At 43.5% G+C, this 12,383-nt stretch overlaps 1 protein-coding gene across 1 annotated transcript; it reads right to left on the reverse strand.

Moving 5' to 3' along the window:
- Nucleotides 1–484: 484 nt before the first annotated feature.
- wnt11 (wingless-type MMTV integration site family, member 11) lies at nucleotides 485–9,771 on the reverse strand. Its single transcript, XM_041952622.1, has 6 exons — nucleotides 9,534–9,771; nucleotides 7,593–7,784; nucleotides 5,448–5,692; nucleotides 4,070–4,347; nucleotides 3,621–3,913; nucleotides 485–1,463 (listed from the first exon to the last, which is right to left on the reverse strand). The coding sequence occupies exons 2-6, from the start codon at nucleotides 7,673–7,675 to the stop codon at nucleotides 1,289–1,291; spliced, it is 1,074 nt and encodes a 357-aa protein (XP_041808556.1). The 5' UTR covers nucleotides 7,676–7,784; nucleotides 9,534–9,771; the 3' UTR covers nucleotides 485–1,288.
- Between the last annotated feature and the right edge of the window lie 2,612 nt (nucleotides 9,772–12,383).

A 12,383-nucleotide genomic window follows, 5' to 3' on the forward strand; every position in this document is an offset into this window, starting at 1 on the left:
AATAAATTCTGTCTTTTTTTAAATGTGATGTTTGTCCATTGGAGGTCTGGCTCTCAGACAGATAAGTGTTGGAGTGTTAAAGCCATGATAAAAATCCCTTTGTAACAGCCTTGGTGAGGAGGTGGAATGTCCAAACAAACACTTTCCCAGGGTTTGGGTAATTCAGAGAGCGATCCCAATAGGCTGAACCCCGCCACTCATTACTGACTGTGCTGAGCTGATTTACAGTCACAGTGTGCTATAAGTTGTGGCAAACTGTTATTTTATAAGGCTTAGATTTGCAGTAAATTACAGTAAATGTTGCTTAGTTTAAAAATAGTTAGGCTTGGAGGTTATGGATTTATCTTTGCCAGAATTCTGTAAAAGTAGCTCCACAGTATATCATTAAAGGTGCAGTTCACAGGAGAAGAGAAATACATACAATTTCTGTGTAAAGATGATTGTGAAGATCATTGAATTATTTTATAAATACTTCTTTCTTTATTTCAGTATACAAAATAACAGTATGTACATCCACACAAAAGTGGTTTACAAAATCCATGAGTTCAGCTCATATGCTCATGAAAAATAGAATATATTTTGAACTGCATGTCAGACATAAAGGAGATAATGCACCATTTTACAAAGTCCTTAATGCTCTTCTCTCAATCCACAGGGATGCAGGCAATGTGAAGATCCACATAGGACACATGAGTGAGAGTCCAACCACAAAAATGTTCCATGATTGAAAAGTACTTGAAATTCCCTTTGTGTTCCCTTTTCCTCTGTTGCCCATCGCTGCCAGAGGAAAAAAGCTTTAATAGTACCTAAAAAGAGTACCACATGGATCCATCAGAGCCCTTCGATTTCCGTGGAATGAAACCAAACCAAGTCTCTGTCTAGTGAGGGGAAAAGACAACCCCCTCTCCTCCAGCATAAAATCCAATATTATTTCTTTTAATTAGAGATATAATAGACTTTCAGTATCCCTGTTAGGGGGATTTATTATCATTAACAAGAAAAGGAAATACCCAGGAGGACGGCGGTCTTCACGTAACCAGCGCTGTCGCCACACTCTGCACATCCAGGTTTGTGAAGCGAAAAAAGCTTAGAAGCCCAATTGGCAGTTTGGAGATTCGATACAAAAATGATACTGACACAAGAATAGACCATTTCTCCTTGAGTTACACATGCTAAAGCTTAAGACAAAAGTAAGCCTTCTCGATACTGTAGTGCTTTGGTTAACCTGTAGCCTCGGGCGGCTGGGTGCAAGTGGAGGACTGCTGGCGGGGCCGGCAGCGGCGCAGACTCATTTGCAGACGTATCGCTCCACAATCCGCTCGCACTTCTTGCAGGTTACGTAGCAGCACCAGTGGTACTTGCAGTGGCAGCGCTCCACCAGCTTCTCTGTGTACGGGTTGTAGCCACGGCCGCAGCACATCAGGTCACAGCTGTCGCTGCCGACGGAGGTTTTGTTGCACTGCCTGAAATTAGCAAAGACAAAAAGAAGGAAATATTAAATTTGACGTTTTATTATGAGTAACAACTTTACATTTTGGTTCAACAATTTTGGACTGAATAACGAGCTATGACAGCTGGCATGTCTCCAGTTCCCAGTTAGACATTCATTTTAAGCTTCATTCCAAAATGTTTTGGACAATCTCGCAGCCCGTGACAGTCTTGTAAAAGTGTCTGACTGACTGTTGTGCCTGAACCTTTTGTGCAGTCCTTCTTTCCAACTTTTTTCTTTCATTTTCTTTTTGTTTCATCGTCATTGGCCAGTGGATGCTCAGCCTCTCATTTCAGAAGCCTGGGGCATCTTGAATGAGCAGGGAATAGCCCCGCTGTAAATCACACTGAATACACAGGGCTACAATTCCATTCTTTAGCTTGCCCTCCCCACATAATTGCATTGTTTTATGATGGCAGAGTGTTAATGACCAGTATGGTGAGGGAGATGGTGCGGGAGTGAAGGAGAAGGAGGAGGAGGAGGAGGGACAAGACTCATTGAGAGTGTACGACAGGTTTATTACATTGGTGGGAGCTGGGAAATTGAAGCCCCCACGCAGTTGTGTTTTGTCGGGAACAAGATCTCATTATATCTTTGCTGTGCTGTCAGTGCACAACAGCACAGCACTGGACACTCTGTAGCTTACATCTGCTGGTTTAAGCAGAGGCACAGTAATGCAATTTAAGACGAAAGCACGAGCTTCTTTGGCCTGCCTCATCCCAGGGCCATGACACTTATTTTTTGCATCAGTGATCACACTTAATCCATTAGAAACTGCTGCTAAAATTCACTTTCCCCATCCCAGATTCTCTTGTTAGATCAGAAAACCTGACTCTAGAAAGGGTATCTACTGCTCTCAGGTCTCATGAACGGGTCGGAGCTAACAACGCAGACAGGATCGAGTTCAATTCAATTCATTAAAAGCCGACAAAACCCTGTCCTGAATTGCCCGCCAGGGACCAAAAAATCCAAGCAAAGCACACAATATTTCAACCATGTGACAGAGTGTTATTATGTGGGGAGGTTTGAGAATTCCTCTGATACAACTGGTCTAAGCACATATGGGAATAATCGATAACCACGAATGTTCACTCATGGATGCTCTTACACAAACATCAGCATCACACATTCATGTACTGATGGCAGTGAAGCGAGTGCCTCATGATTTGGCAAAGGCACTAATGTTGCAGACTGCATGAGGCTGCTGAGTTATCCGGCCGCAGACACGGGACGCGCTGGCCACAGTGAGTGTCCTTGACATGAAGCATGTCTTCTGCTTATCTGTAGAGTGGCCTACAGCTGAGGAACCCATGATATGACAGTCATATGATGTATGAAAGTCATTACATACAACAACAACATGAGCCTTTAGTGGAGCTTTTTATCCTCAGTGGCTTACACAACTATGAGTGGTATTGACCACACTAGTCATCCTCTAAATGCATTTCAAAACTAAATAATAAAGCCAGAGATACTTTTTCTGTGACATATTTATGGAAAATTGGGAACTATAAGCTTGCAGGATAGTTCTGCATATTTGTGCCATATTTCTCTGATATTACTGAGCCAGAACAAAGCCAGATCTGAGTTAGACCCTCAGACAGATGGGCTCCTTGCTGCCCACTAACCAGCACCACTGACAACTGCCCTAACTAAAACACTGGACCTGACTGGTGTAAATAAAACTTTATCTCTGGCGGACCAATAACTATTTCCCCATTAGTGCAGCTCTCTCCAATCGATATCAGCTCGAGTACACTCAGTCCTAAGAATAACCGTATTAGTCATTGTTTTAGATAGCGGGACAACGACTCCAGTCACAGCAGCCTTTCCAGTGACACATGCTCAGACGAACCACAGACGGAGCGCTCTCAGGGGACGCTGGTTGTTATCAGCCAGCCTGCAAGCTAAATGGTGCCACCAGGCAGGACGGCACTTCACTAGAGTCAACATCCTGGATGAGCAGACATTCAGGATTGGTTATTTCCTATTTGTCAGCTGCGTGGGTCTGCGACAGATATGAGTCACGCTGATAAATCTGACAACAAAGAGCTACCATTGCCAGCAAATATCCCCCTCTTTCTCATGCACACTCACAGTCAAACACAACGCTGTGACGTGGCAGTCTCACCTGTCCTGTGTGCCAACAGAGCCCTGCTTTTCATTCTTGGTACAGAAGTCCGGGGAGCTCTGCAGGTAGACCAGCTCGTTCTCCCTCACGGGCCTGATGTCAATGTCTTTGGGTACCAGCTGCTTGCGTGTCCCCATGGGCCGGTGAACCACTTTAGTGGCAGACAAGTACTTGGTCTTCAGGTCCATGGCGATCTCCCTCAGGTCTTGCAGGCCTTTCCAGCAGGTCCGTATAGAGCAGGAGCCGGACACACCGTGACATTTACACTTCATCACCAGCGCCTCTCTCAATACCTGGACAAGTGGACAGAGGACATGGGGTTTAGATAGTGCTCAATCTGTGTGGGATTGATTTTCATACAGATTAAATACACAAATTCATTTATTTACAGAAGAAACAACATCTTTGTATTTTGCTCTTGTTTTAAGAAAAGTAAAAATCTGGCCTACCTGTCTCCCGACTTCACTGTTGTGTAGGTGCATCAGTTTGTTGGCGTGAGAGCCTGCGCGCTTCATCTTCATCGGCGCATCAGAGAACTTGGAACCCATGATCAAACCATAGTGCAGGTTGTCGGCGCAGCCGCCCCAGCGATAGCCAGGCTCTAGGATCTGAGCAGGGATAGGACCACACGAGCACAGCCGCAAATCTCCAGACGTGCACGCCCGCGCTATGGTGTGGCTGATGGTTGCTGCGGACAGGGCGTAGACAAATGCAGCCTCTCTTGTTCCTGTCGAAACAGATGAGAAACCCAAATGATATAAGTAAAAGAGGGATATGTCAGGATTTTTGGCAAACTGACAAAGCAGACATCAAAGCCTTCCACTGACCACTGATTCTCTGGATTTCAGTGCAAACACTTAAACATAAATCAACTAATAATTATTTCCAGAAGCAATTTGTTGCTTGAATCATCTTTTGCTCCAAATGTCAGAATATAGTGAAGTTTTTTAGGTGCAAAAAAGAAAGCGACCGACTTCACAAAATGAAACTATCAAACAGTCCATCACTGCTCCGGCTGTAATGCAGAGTGAGGTCTGGGGTGATTGAAAGTGATGTGCCGACATGAAAAGCACACATGTTGAAGGCGAGAAGCCGCTGAAAGTAAGAAACCGTGTATGACCGTGGGCCCGTTAGATCAAAGCCATCCCTGGACAGAGATGAGCCATTTCCTGTTCGGTGCAGACTGTTCATTTGGTAAACGGCAGTCCTGTCCTTTCTGGGGAGTGCTGCACAACTCCCCCACCCACAACCCAGCAACTGTCTCTGACTGACTCAGATCCTCTAGGCAACACAAACAGCAAAGTCAGACTGCAACGCAAACAGCAGTGCAGTCAGACAATGCTGTGGATTTCAAAAATAACAAGCCAATTACTTTAGCATATAGAACGCATACATATGGTTGTGGTGTATTCTCAAATATCAGCTTCAGTACAAGTCCCTGGGGAGAGCTCCTCTGGAATGAATAATGGAATAATTTAGCTGGCAGCAAAAAAGTGGAAAGATGAGGCAACGTGTCATCTTAAAACCAGAAATCACTTTTGAAATGGACATAATTCTGTATTAAAGTTCTCAAGATTGCCGTCATGTTAATTCATGCTGCACAGATAAATCTATCGCGGCGTCTGAGCGCAGACACTTTTAATGTGCTGAGGATCATTTCACCAGTTACGGTAAACTGAGCCGCAAAACACGCAGCGCTTAATGACCTCAGTTTTATATATTCATTGAATGTCAAGCAGGACTGTAAACATCAGACTCTTGTGGGTGAAAAAAACTTGGATCGGCTCTTTGGAAACAGCGTCCATTCCAAACTGCGTGTAACCGTACCTCGGTCCAGGTCCGGCCGATACTTCGGGGCATCGACGGGGATGTCAATTGAGGAGCAGTTCCAACGCATATCAGCAAAGGTCTTCTGGCATGTTTTCTTGACTTCGCGGGCAGCTTGGATAATTGTTTGCATGAGCTCCAGGTTGCTGCGGCACAGCTGAGCTTGGGAGGACACCATGCCGGGCAGCAGCTTACAGTGTTGGGTCTGGTTGATGTGTAAAGATGCAGGAGAGTGTGACAGCGCTCTGCGGGGATAAACACAGACAAGAGGTATCGGTCAGTATGCATTCAACAATACATCTTCTCTTAATTGCGGTGGTGATGACAACAATGGCATGATTGCTTAATCTCGTTTTTTGTTTTATGACTTGGGAAATTATCACGTTTATGGGAATAACAAAGCATGCTGGGATTTCAGCGGTGTGTTAGCAATTTGAGGTTATTGTGTACACACATTTCAAGCCTCTGAGACACATCAGCTTTGAGGAAACAATTGAAAAAGCCAAACAGATAATGCCCCAGGCAGGGAAATATTTTGGCATGCATTGCAGAAAAGAACCATCTTATCACGCGGTAATCCCAAAGGAGCGTCAGCTGCGGATTCATAAAACATAAGTGACATGTTCTTGGCACATAGATTTTCTTTTGTTAAAGCACAGAAGAATCAAAATGCGCCAAAAAAATATAAAAGCCCCCCCTAACTTCTGATCCACAGTCAGATGAATAAGTACATAGAGCCCTCGCCATTTGCATTTTCCACCACAGGAAGCGTCGTCCTCTGTGGCCTCAGTTTGACATGAATCGTCTGTTTACAGACTATAAAAGGGTGCACACATTTAATTTAAACAATTTCAACTTATTGGGGATTAACTTAATAGAGAAACCACAAGCAGAGCAGGTTAGCTCTGATCTCTGCTTTCTTCATCTTGCACGCTGCTGAGAGTTCGTGAGAACCCGGCAGCGCCATGGCCTGTTTTGCATTAGGGGCCAAGGGGCCGCCACTCTGTGCCCAATGATAAGCTGTGACTCCACTGGGCTCGTGGTAACCCGGCACTCACAGGTGTTTACTGCCGCATCTGTTTTGCATTGTGCCGCTGTGCATTATCAAGACTGTAGGACTTCTTACTTAGATTTAGTGTGCCCGTTCTCATGGGCACATCTGCTGAAGCCTTCCCGCTGTGAGCATTACAGCCGCTCATTCTGATAAAAAGCCACGGATATTTTGTCCTTGCAGAAATCTGTGTTTTCACAGTGATCACACATAAGGCGTGGGAGTGAAAACTCAGATAACGAAATGCGTGGTTCCTTTTCAAAGACAGATATCTCCATCTAGATTTACTTTCCTCGTTTTTTTTTTTTTTGTGGACTAAAGGGAATATCAATCAAACTGGGGTTGGTTTATTCATTTTAAGATCTGATTTAGCGAATGAACACTTCAAATACAGGACAGAACGGGCAAATAGTGGAGAAAACCTCAAAGGCTTTACGAGATTACCACACGAAAACCATGCCAAACTTTCAAATGAAACATAAATAAATTCAAAAAATAGCAACTTGGGAATTGTACAGGCTTTCCAAAATTATTGCGCAAATTATTGTTTACGTTTGCTTACCGTAAAAACAGTGTGGTGCTCAGTGCGAGCAATCAACATTTGTGTCAACATTTATGGCATCAGTTTTCCTTCTTCACACTAGACTAGACTACACACAGTAAGCAGTGACATCACTGTCTGCTCGACCACGACGCCTCGTCATTTCTATCTTCTTTTCTATTCTTATCGACTTCTTATTGTACAACAGGGGGACATTTGAGCTGAGATATTGTAACTGAGACACTCATTTTGCTGGAGCCACATTAAAACAAAGCAGGTTTCCGTTCATTACATGAAGAACTAATCTATTGTCTCCTTCATCAGACACACGTGTGCTGAACACACGGCCTCTGCCACGATCAGGAGCAACTCGAGGAATGCTGGGGCCCTTTTCGAAGCTGCCACGAGCCCTCCACTCCACGAAACCCCAAAGCCGCACAATACCGTGTAGCTTCAAGGCGCCATCTGTTTTGACATTGTCTGACGGTAAAGCGGCATAAAAGATGGTGACGGGCCTAAAGAATGCGATGGCGGCACCCCTGAGAATACCTACAGCCATTTGATGCCGGAGCAGAGCTGAGACAGCAGCAGAGCCGTGAGCACACCAAGAGGCAGGACATGAGAGCTGCTCCTCATGGTTGGACAGGGGCTCCACTTCACACAGGACACGAATACAAAGGGCTGTTGGGTCTCTTGGCTCAGACTCAGAAGTCAGCTCTCATAGCACGGCCTCCTCCTCTAAACCCTGTAATGAATAACATAAATAGCATAAATGACATGGCCGTGCCACAGCAAGCCAGTTGTAACATTTTCAGGTTTTACGTTTTTTTGTGGACGAATACTGTGAAAGTCTTTGTGTGAACTCACGATTCAAAAACAGATCAAATTTAATGACAGAAAATTCTGATGAAGCAATGAAAGAAAAACCTGTTAGAGGAATATTATTTTAGTTCTCTGTCAGCGATCTCAAATATTCTGCTCAGATCAAATAAAGAATAACCACAAGGTAGAAATTAATGGAAATGAGCAGAATTGTGCTTTGCAAGAAATACTTTGCAGACAGTTCACTAACACCGCTGTTAGCTCAAGCACACAGTAACCTGTAGAGAAAATAACACAGCATTTCAGCGTCCGACATGCAAACAAACACACAAGAAACAAGACGAGTGAGTGCTATGAAACCTGTAAGGGCCATTTTTAGTCAGCAGTGAATTTATTCTACTTTGTTTTGCTATCACTTATGATATTTCCAATTATAACAGAGTCATAACAGACCATAGTTGTTATATATTGTATTTAGTAAGTATTTCTGAATTTAGTGTCTCAATGTTTGATGGGGGGTTGGGCGATTTTTGTGATGTGCAATAACGTGAACTTTTGCTAAACTTTGAGACAGGAGCATTCAGACAAAGAAGGCCTGTTTTCAGTGATTATCACGCACGCTGGTTTCATCTGGCCTCTGTAATTCGGTTTATTGTCTCCTGCGGGAAAATGTGAAGAGCTTCGCAGTGAGTGGCGGTGCGGGGCACCGGCACAGATCAGCGGGCAGGGCAGCGCATCAGAGGCGTTATCTGAAAGCGCTCCGAGCTGCTGATAAGAGATCAGTTTGAGGAGAGTTTAATCTGAGCGCGTTGAAACAACAGCTGGCTGATAATGGACCTGATTAAAGCGCCAGTTCCTCCTCGTCGCTGATTGGCGGAGGCGCCTCCGAAACTGTGCGAAATCCCCGATATGAATGATTGAAATGAGCTGACTGAAACTGTTGAGACCAGCGACTTTCCGAGCAGCAGGGTTTTCACCCATTTCTAAAATAATGATCCCGTTATGAAAGTAAAGGATTTCCAGCCTGAGCTTTCGGGCTTTGTTTGCCGCTCGGGGTCATATCTGCTCTGAGGAGTCGCGGCCTCAAGTGGATTCACTGTTTAAATTTACATTTGGCCAAAGTGGGCTAAATGGGAGCTCCTGGTCCCCCCCTAGAACATGAAGGCTGATGGCTTCACACACCAGTCGATGTGTGTCTCTCATCAAGCCCAGATAAGATGCACAGCGCACACCAAGCGAGCTGTTTATAATATTTCCTAACGATCCGAGATTTAATTAGCGGAGATTAACGAACAAGGTCGGTCAAGGCTATTTTTACATCAGCCTCATGAGAGTCTAATTCTGCTGGAGCAGTCAGCAGTCTTCATGAGGACAGAAGTTACTTTAAAGACAATGCTTTAGATGCACAGTTGTGATATTACTTCGCATGAGATGAATCTACAGCAGCTCTAACTCCATGCAAAGTGAAGAGGACGAAAGATCAGATCAGCATAATTCCTCCCATGTTAGACTCATCTTTTCTTCCCTCTCTTTTTTCCCTCCCCAGCAGATAAATCCTCTACAGCCAAACTCTGGCCACAAACAACTTTGAATTCAGTCACAACTTCAAACTTATCCAATGCGCACGAAAACACACTGCAGCGCATGAAGTGCCAAACAAGTTTCACCTCACCTCTGCGGCGGCGCTCAGCCTTCACCGTTCACCAAAGCAACGCAAACACGAAAAATGAGCTCTCAGCAGGTCGGAATATCCTTTCCGAGGGATTTCTGCGTCGGTATCAGCCAGATGCATGAGTAAAATCCAGCATGGGGTGGTAGAATAGCTCCGGACAGGTACGCATGGTGTGTAGGAGAGCGGTGTCGGTGAGTGTGAGAGAGTGTGTGAGTATGTGTGTGTGTGTGAGAGAGAGAGAGAGGTCTGAGTGAGTGAGTGTGAGTGGGGGCAGACTCCGCTCTAAAGTACCCCTGCCCTGCTTTGATCTCACTGCTGATGTCAGACCAGCATTAGCATAAGAAAGCACGCTGCGCCGGGACCGGAGCAGAGCTGGACACTCCAGCACGCAGTGCAGTTGGATTGATACGGTGCAAATCCTGCGGAATAAGTACCATAATATTCCCACAGGGAGGTGAAGTGAGTTAGAGTGTGTCTGTGATGATGAATGGTCGATATGGTGACCTTATTTTAATGGCATTTTTATAGCTGCTCTGGAATCATAGTCCCATAAAATGCCTTTAAAGATTCCTGAAGTTCTCAAAGGACACTGTGTAGTGACCTTATCATTACGCTTAATAGTAGCCAATATTTCCACGTCAAAAATGATTCTATACAGAATGTTACATGGCTATGAAATTGAAGTTTAAATGTTAGATTAAGCTGGTCCAAAAAAGATCCAATAAGGGTCCAGTAAAATATGTTTTTGGATTAGAATAATAGTTATTGAAATAAATGGCCACTTAGTTATGTGCATTCTTCTTTACAAATAGTTATTCTGTCTTTTTATATGGTGCACAGTAAGAAAAATAGTATAAACTGGATTAGATTTAGCACTAAAGCAATGGCTATAATTTAAGTAACGATAAAACGTGTGTTAAAAGGCCACAAAGATGCTTTCATGTATTATAAGATATGTGAGTGTATTTGATTTTTAAGATATAAAAGGATACACAGATGCATATCTAGCATATTGGCTTAAATGAATGTCCAAAATTCCATTAGTGTTCCATGCAAAGTTAAACAAGAAATGTTCTGTATCTGTTGATTTCAAACATACAGCCCTGTGGACAAAATATGGAATACTTGAATAATTCTACGACAATTACTGAAAATGTCCATGTTTCACACTTTTCACCCAAATCTATTTACAGACAAGCTTTTATATTTAACCCGTTTTGCATGATCTTGTCTGTTTCTTTTGTGTGCGCAGACCAACAAAAGGAGAACAACCAAAATGCGTCTCGGCTATTGGAAAACTCTGCCATGCACAGTCTCTCGTGTGTAAGCAAATTGCCTTCATAATAAATGTTTCTAAAAGTAATGTTTAAGGGAAATGTCACAGTCACACACTTTCTGTCTTTATCTGCACTGAAATATAGTGTGTTTGTTGGATAAAAGTCCATGTGACATTTGTAAAGTAAATGATGCTTTGAATTCAGTATGACTCCCAAAACTTCTTTTCCTAATTACTGTGAACACCATATAATAGTTACTATAGATTGTAATGCAATGTGACATGATACTGTGGTATTCCAAGTACACACTTGCACACACACAATGCATATGTCCTTTAAAATGTTCAATAAAACCTTCCTAAAGTTACATGGAGTTCTCCTGCACTGGCTGATTTCCTTAAATATTAACCACACTGTAAGTGATATGCTGCAGAGCCAGCTGTGGGAAAGTAATGTATAGTTTCCCTGAGAATCTGCTGCACCACCAGTGCTCAGACAAAGGCAATAGTGAGCTGTTGTCCAGACCTTGACCTTGCAACTGGTATAGCTAACATGGCTGGCCTGGTGCTCCACCGGGAACAGCAGATCAGGTGTTGTCATGCTGTCTCTGGAGTAGACACATTTACAGACCACAACGAGCCCTCTTCCTCTGGGAACACCCGGATCTTGTGTCTAAATCTGTTAGCCAAATAGGGTCCACAGCAACCTTTTCCACACAGTATATAGCGGCAAATATATGTACCTTATTTACAGTGGGGCTGTGATCCTGGTTCCAGAGACACTGTATGTGTTTTACATGGCAGTCAACTGTGAATGGGCACAGGTCAGCGTGTGTGTGGGAGTTGCAGAGCTTCTAGCAGGACCGGGCCCGTCTACAGAGAAACTTTTTACACTCAGGCTCTCCATTCCTGAGCTAGGATCAACACGCAGCCCCTTGATCTTCACAGCTCACCTGCCAAGCGACACAGAGGGCAAAGACACGTCCTTAGGGAGACAGAGGGGGATAAGCCAGCCACTGGAGTTCATGATAACAGCGGAATCAGAGATGAATTGTGATAGATATTCCACATGCACGATCAAGAGCAGCTTTAAGGAGATAATGTTACAGTTATATTGTCCTTTTTAACTGTCACTTTAATCAGCTTTTGACATGGTGGGATTACTGACAAAAATCCCTGCCTTTTTTTTTTTTTTTTTACAACACACTATTATTTAATCCAGATGTAGTTTGAACCTGAGCTTGAAATTTATTTTCAAATGTGTTTCAATCAGTACATTACATGAATACCTTAAGATTATGGGATATCATAACCCAGTGAAATATTTCAACAACCCCAAATGTAAATGCGCATAAATAGAAACTGTAATTTATTTACCTTTGGTAAAAAGAGACGACATGTGCAAACCGTATATCACAATTCTTGTGTAATAAAAATGAAAAAGAAAAAAGAAAAATATGCAATTTCTAAACCGACTGAATGAAGAATGGAGTTAGCCCAGCTCCGGCTGAATACGGCAATAATGTTGGGAAGGAATGAGTCTGCAGGCTCAAAGCACTGAGCCATTGTCCTTC

Source organism: Chelmon rostratus, chromosome 14 (genome assembly GCF_017976325.1).
Source record: "Chelmon rostratus isolate fCheRos1 chromosome 14, fCheRos1.pri, whole genome shotgun sequence".
NCBI classification, from domain to species: Eukaryota; Metazoa; Chordata; class Actinopteri; order Chaetodontiformes; family Chaetodontidae; genus Chelmon; species Chelmon rostratus.

Coding starts and splice junctions, on each gene's coding strand:
- wnt11 (XM_041952622.1), bottom strand. CDS start 7,675: ATGAGGAGCAGCTCTCATGTCCTGCCTCTTGGTGTGCTCACGGCTCTG. Junction 3,914..4,069: donor ACAGTGAAGTCGGGAGACAG/GTAGGCCAGATT, acceptor CCACTTGTCCAG/GTATTGAGAGAGGCGCTGGT. Junction 1,464..3,620: donor TCTGTTGGCACACAGGACAG/GTGAGACTGCCA, acceptor TGCTAATTTCAG/GCAGTGCAACAAAACCTCCG.